We start from the raw sequence: 7,161 nt of genomic DNA, 5'->3' as shown, positions 1-7,161 counted from the left end.
ACTGCAAGGAGATCCAACCAGTCCATCATAAAGGAAATCAGTCCTGAATATTCACTGGAAGGACTGATGCTGAAGCTGAAAACACCAATACTTTGGCCACCTGATGCAAAGAACTGACTCATCTGAAAAGACCCTGATGCTGGGAAAGATTGAGGGCAGGAGGAGAAGGGGACGACAGAGGATGAGATGGCTGGATAGCATCACCGACTCGATGGACATGAGTTTGAGTGAACTCCAGGAGTTGGTGATGGACAGGGAGGCCTGGCGTGCTGCGATTCATGGGGTCGCAAATAGTCAGACAGGACTGAGAGACTGAACTAAACTGAAATTACCAAACACTAGGTAAATGGATTATCATACAATATTAGGCAGCCATTAAAAACTGAGGAGAAATAAACACATTGAAACATTAACTAATAGAAAACCCAGGACCTACTTTTTTTTTTTTCAGGATCTACAATTTTAATGAAGCCTCAGCTAAAACTAATGATTAAAAGAAAGCCTTGATTTTGTATCCTGCTGCTCTGCTGAATGCATTAGTTTTTTCTTTTTTTAAGTTTTTATGTGGACCATTTTTCAAGTTTTTATTGAATCTGTTACAATATTGCTTTGCGTTTTGGTTTATTTTTGGCCGTAGGCATGCAGGATCTTAGCTCCCTGACCAGGAATTTAACCCACACCCTTTGTACTGGAAGGTGAAGAGTTAACCACTGGACAGTGCGGGAAGTCCCTCATTTACTAGCTTTCACGTTTGTGCATGGTATGACCACACAAAGTCATACCGTTGCCAAACAAAACTTTTACTACTTATTTTCCAAACTTAGATCCTTTTTCCCCCGTTGTCTAAGTATCATCCTTGTCTTGGTCTGGAAAAGTTTCCAGGTTTTCACAATTAATCTGTTAGCTAAGAAGAAAGATATAAAATCAGCACATGAAAGTCAACTACATTTCTATACTCTAGTAATGAAAAATATGAAAATAAAATTAACAAAACAATTCCATTTACAATAGCATTGAAAAAGCTGAATTACGTAGGAATAACCATAGAGGGAAAACACTGGTACACTGAAAACTACAAAACACTGCAGTGTGTTAGTTGCTCAGTCGTGTCCGACTCTTTGCGACCCATGGACTGTAGCCCACCAGGCTCCTTTGTCCATGAATTCTCCAGGCAAGAGTACTGGAGTGGGTGGCCATTTCCTTCTCCAGGGGATCTGTGGACCCAGGGACAGAACCCACATCTCCTAGGTCTCCTCATTGCAGGCAGATTCTTTACCATCTGACTACCAGGGAAGCCCATAAAACACTGCTAACAGAATTGAAAAGACACAGAAAATAAATGGAAAGATATGTGTTCGTGGACTGGAAGGCTTATTAAGAGATCAATACTGTCCAAAGTGATCCACACATTCAATGCAATTCCCATGAAAAGCCCCACATTTCTTACAGAAATAGACCCATCCTGAATCTGAAATGGAATCCCCAGGGACACCAAACAGCCAAAACAATCTTCAAAATAAACAAAGTTGAGGGACTTACACTTCCTGATTTCAAAACTCTCTATAAACTAACACTGAGCACTGTGGTATTGGCATAAAGAGAGATACACATAACAAAGAAACTGAATAAAGACCAGACATAAAATCTTATGTATATGGCAAAAAAAGTTTTGATAATAGTGTCAAGAATATTCAATGGAGAAAGGACAGTGTTTTTAACAAATGATGGCGGGAAATGGAATATTCACTAACAGAGGAATGGTAGTGAGCCTTATCTAATGCACATACAAAAATTAACTCAAGATGGATCAACAGACTACATATAAGACTTAAAACATTCAAATTCTTAAAAAACATATGACAAAAACTTGATGACAATGAAATTGGCAGTGATTTCTTAGATATAACACCAAAGGCAAAGATAAGAAAACAAACAGTGGACAAATTTAACTTACTGAAAATTTTAAAATTTTCTGCATGGAAAGATACTATCACCCATGTAAAAAGACAACCCACAGAATGGTAGAAAATATGTTGCAGATCAAATCTAATAAGAAATCAAAATCCAGAATACTACAGAGAACCCCTAAAATTCAGTAATACAGAAACAATCCAATTCAAAAATGGGCAAAAAACTTGAAGAATCATTTTTCAGCAGATATACAAATGCCCAATAAGCATATGAAAAGATGTTCAACATCACTAATCATTAGGGAAATGCAAATCAAAACAACAAGGACATTATCACCTCAAACTCATTAGGATGACTATTATCAAAAACTTGAGGGGAGCAAGAGGTGGCTAGAATGTAAAGTAATATGGCTGCTCTGACAGTAGCTGCAAAATAAATTAGAAGACAGAATTACCATATAATCCAGCACTTACACTTCTGAATATTTACCCCAAAGAAGTGAAAGCATGGTCTCCAAGAGATATACATAACCCTAAGAGCACAGCAGCATTCTTCACAACAGCCAAGCGGTGGAAGCAATACAAGTATATACCAACAGACAAATCACTGAACATGATATAATATATACATACAGTGGAATACCATTCAGCCTTGTAACACAAAGGAAGGAAATTCTAACACAGGTTACAACACAGATGAACACTGCAGACATGCTAAGTGAAATAAGTCAGTCACAAAAAGACAACTGCTGTAAGATTCCACTTATGTAAGGTACAGCAGAGTCAAAATCATGAAGACACAAAGCAAAATGATGGTTCCTAGGGTCTGAGAAAAGGAGGGAATGGGGGCTAATGTTTAATGGATATAGAGTTTCAGTTTTGTAAGATGGAATAATTTCTGTACACTGAAATACAGTGAGAATGTAGTTAATACCACTGAACTTTACACTTAAAAATTAGTAAAATGGAAAACTCTATGTTAAGCATATTATACCACAATTCCAAAAAACCATTTAATTCTATGCTTGAAAAAAAAGAAAGCAGAGATGTATACTTTTTAAGAAAATATGTCAAAGAATTAAGTTAGAAATATACCTTGGAGGCAGAAATAGAATGATTATGATTTTCTAGTTTACACTATTTAGCACTTTTCAAGTTTTTTACAATGTGTGAAAGTGAAAGTGTTAGTCACTCTGTTGTGTCCGACTCTTTGTGACCATGGACTGTGGCCCTTCGGGCTCCTCTGTCCATGGGATTCTCCAGGCAAGAACACTAGAGTGGGCTGCCATTTCCTTCTCCAGTACTTTTTTTTTATTTAAAAAATAAGTTGAATTTTTTAAAGTTTGGTGTTTATTTAAGTAGTTTTGTGGGGTTAAAAGATTTAACAGAAACAAATTTGTAGAATATGATAAAATTATTATTAAATAGTATTTCCTAATAGAAACTTTCTCCAAAATGAGTAATTTATAAATATACATTAGGAATTCACCTTAATTTTAACTGTCTCTAAGAAAGGGCAAAGATTTTTCTAAAGTTCTGTCTATTCTTTAACTATGTTCCCAGGGAATACTTTCTGGTATTATTAATATTACTGCTTTTGAAACTTTTCATTCAAAATTCACTTATATGTGATAATTACAGATTTCATCCAATTTTTGAGTTGTTTATAAAATTATAAAGCATACTAGTGATGGTTTAAAAAACTTTATATTAACAATCCAAAAGACAAAGGATAAGACAGTTGGATGACATCATCAACTCAATGGACATGAGTCTGAGAAAACTCTAAGTGATAGTGAAGGACAGGGAAGCCTGGCGCACTGCAGTCCACAGGGCTGCAAAGAGTCAGTCACGACTTAGCGACTAAACAATAAAACACTCCTGCAACAAATATTTTTTAAAAATCTATCTTACTGAGTAATATTGTCTTCTTTATTTTCCTAGAATATTCAAACTATCCTATCAAAACTATAGTTCATAAATATTACCTTTCATCCTTCCATATTATATTCTCTTTTTAAAATGCCTTTAATTCATTTTATTCTCTCTCTCCTTCCCTCCCAATCTTTGCTTTTTATCCACTTACCTCCTTACACTTTTAAAGGGTTAACTAAAACAGAAAATTTAAAGCACTCCAATTGCCAACAAATTAAACTATCCTTCTATGTAGTTAATTTATGTTGAAAAATTTCTAAAAGTATCTTGATAATATATAAATACCAAACACCTAAATTGATGTTTCAATGCCTTTAACATATTTCTTTGATATTAATATAAGAAAATTATTTTATTCAAACTGAATAATTATTAAATGCTGAATACTCTTCCAGAAAACAGGGATAATAATGGTTAAAGAGATGTGACTTTTCCCCCACAGAATTAATGATGAGAATTCACTGCAATCTATTGTTTTCTTAAATGGAGTATCTCCTGATATGAAGTAATGTTTTCTTACTACCTTAAAATCCACAATTGACCCTTAAACAACATGGGGGTTACAACTCAACCCACAAACCAGTTTAAAGTATGTGTATATAACTTTTCAATTCATTCTCCATGTCTGTGGTCCCCCATTTGTAGAGTCAACCAACTGCAAACAGTGTAGCATACAAGTACATATTTATTAGAAAAAAATCCACATACAAATTGACTCACACAGTTTAAATCCATGTTGTTCAAGAATCAAATGTAATTCTTCCATAAATATCAGATATTATCCACAATGATTCACTCAATTTTGACAAAATTTAACAAAGAAAACCATATGCTACTTAATGATTTATAAAAAGTAACCCACAAAGTGTCATTCAGAAAAATTCTTTCACATTGCATACAAATCAGTCAACTATCCCTAAGCAGTCATCAATTCAATTTATGTTTCCCCTAAAAAACAGAATGAACTATTTGTGGACGAAATATGTTCAAAGAGTATTAACAAAAAGACATAAAATTGTTTGAGAAAATGGAAGTAGTATTTTGAAATATCTGCCAGCTACTTCAGAGCTTTGTTATTTTGGTCTAAGTTGTGTCCACCTTTTTGTGATGCCATGGACTGCAGCCTGCCAGGCTCTTCTGTCCATGGATTTTCCAGGCAAGAATATTGGAGTGGCTTGGCATTTCCTTCTCCAGGGCATCTTCTCAACCTAGGGATCGAGGTTTCTCCTCAATCGAGGTTTCTCCATGTTTCTTGCATTGGTGGGGAGAAGCCACTACTCAGAAATATTAATCTTTAGTCACTAAGAAAACTCAAAAACTTATATTTAGCTCTTAATTCTTTTAAAACAAACAACTGAAAATTATTAATGACATAAGGAATATAGATCTTACCAATGCAGGCCACTGAATCTGTTTGCTCTTTGATCCCTGAGTCTGGCTAGGGTTGATCCTTCTGGCCCAGATTAAGTGGTATTCCACCAAGAAGGTTGAAAAATCTTCATAAACTTTAACCCACTCTCGTTTATCCCACTCAAGATCATCAAATTCCACATACACCTAGGAAAAGAAAATAAAACTCATAAGCAATGGAGATTGTGATATTTTAAAATTTAAGCCATGAAATTAAATTACAAAACCCATTAACAAATTCATTATTCAAATTAACAGTTCTCTTAAAAATCATTATTTATCTCTCTTTAAACAAATTATAACACTTATTGTATACAGGAAGATAAACAGTAAGTTTACTAAGAAAAGCAATTCAAGTAATATTGTTCAGTACAGATTGTTGAGTATCTACTAATGAACTATGTTGATACTGATGATTCTAGAAGCAGAAGTCAGGAAATGCTTTCTAAGGACCAAACAGTAATTATTTTAGGCTTGGCAGATGATATGACTTAACTACGTATCTCTGACTTTCTAGTATCAAAATAGACATAGTCAGGATGTAAACAAATGAGTTTGGCTTTTTTCTAACAAAACTGTTCAGTACAAAGACAGAAGGCACTATAAGGATGGTCAACATATGAAAAATCAATTAATGTAACATAACAGATTCAGAGAATGAAGAGAACGACAGGATCATTTTAACTGACAAAGAAAAAGCACTTGACAAACTGATCACTCTGTCATTACAAAAATACTCAACCAGGACTAGAGGGAAACTCTCAACTTAATGAAAATAATAATGAAAATGAAAACCCCACAGCTGAATCATACTCAATGCTGAAAGACTGGAAAGCTTTTCCACCAAAACAGGAACAAGACAAGGATGTTATATTTGGGAAACTGAAGCTATTTTATTCTAAGTCATGCAATCATTCAACTCTTCTTTTCCCACCCTCATTCTTTTTCATTCATACATCTGTATCATGGAGCTGTCTTCCCTACAAGATTATTAGTTATGCTGGAGGCAATCTTATTCTTATGTTTTTCTTCTAGCCATCTTTTGCTCCCTTACACCTGATGTGTTTGTTTCCACTTACTTAAATTCTGTTTGTTCTTCTGGCCTTGCTCAACTTCTTGGAGGATGTTTATACCCCCCACCTCTATTCAAACTTAACTGTGAACATCTACAAGCAGTTGTTTTTCATACAGTTTTATCAGTATATAATCAAATAATGGGTACAAATGCACTGAGGGTAGAACTGTTTCAGGGAACACATCATTGCTGCATACATACAAAGTACTTAACAAATATTACAAATCTCATACTCTTGCAATCATGGAATTTTAAACATGGAGGTAAACTGGTAAAACATATGTTTGACTTGAGATATCTCTGCCCCTGCCCATTACTAAGCTACTTAGCTATGTTTATGTATTAGAATTAGGAAAGAGAGAAATACATTGTTTAAGTATATAATCTCTGTTCATGGTTACCCAGACAAACTCATAGCAGAAGCTCTGCTGTCTTCTACAAATGTATCCTTAGAGGTTACACTGAGGCCATCTGATATGCTGCAAATATTTCAAATGATACTACTTTCTCCACTACTTTAAATCTTTCAAGGTTCTCAGTTACTCAATTCTGCATAAAAGGGTTTTGGGTAACACCAGTAAACTGAAGTTGAGACAAGGTTCAGGAAAACATTATCACTATTTTTGCTTTCCCCTTATCAACAATACATACACACACGGATAAAAATATGGTATACCCAGTTGTGGATGTGACTGGTGATAGAAGCAAAGTCCGATGCTGTGAAGAGCAATATTGCATAGGAACCTGGAATGCCAGGTCCATGAATCAAGGCAAATTGGAAGTGGTCAAACAGGAGATGGTAAGAGTGAACGTCGAATTCTAGGAATCGGT

General features: G+C 34.8%; 1 protein-coding gene across 3 annotated transcripts in view; it reads right to left on the bottom strand.

The window, feature by feature from the left end:
• JMJD1C (jumonji domain containing 1C) overlaps positions 1-7,161 on the bottom strand; it is a 303,947-nt gene that overhangs the window by 160,683 nt on the left and 136,103 nt on the right. For all 3 annotated transcript variants that reach the window (XM_010857402.1, XM_010857400.1, XM_010857401.1), the window contains exon 2: positions 5,238-5,402. In XM_010857402.1, coding sequence (XP_010855704.1) covers positions 5,238-5,402 — 165 coding nt within the window. The remainder of the gene's footprint in view (positions 1-5,237; positions 5,403-7,161) is intronic.

Source organism: Bison bison, unplaced genomic scaffold, assembly GCF_000754665.1.
Source record: "Bison bison bison isolate TAMUID 2011002044 unplaced genomic scaffold, Bison_UMD1.0 scf7180017864380, whole genome shotgun sequence".
In the NCBI taxonomy this organism is placed as follows: Eukaryota; Metazoa; Chordata; class Mammalia; order Artiodactyla; family Bovidae; genus Bison; species Bison bison.
The sequence above is the reverse complement of the archived record's forward strand: the minus strand, read 5'-3'. Positions and strand labels throughout refer to the sequence as shown.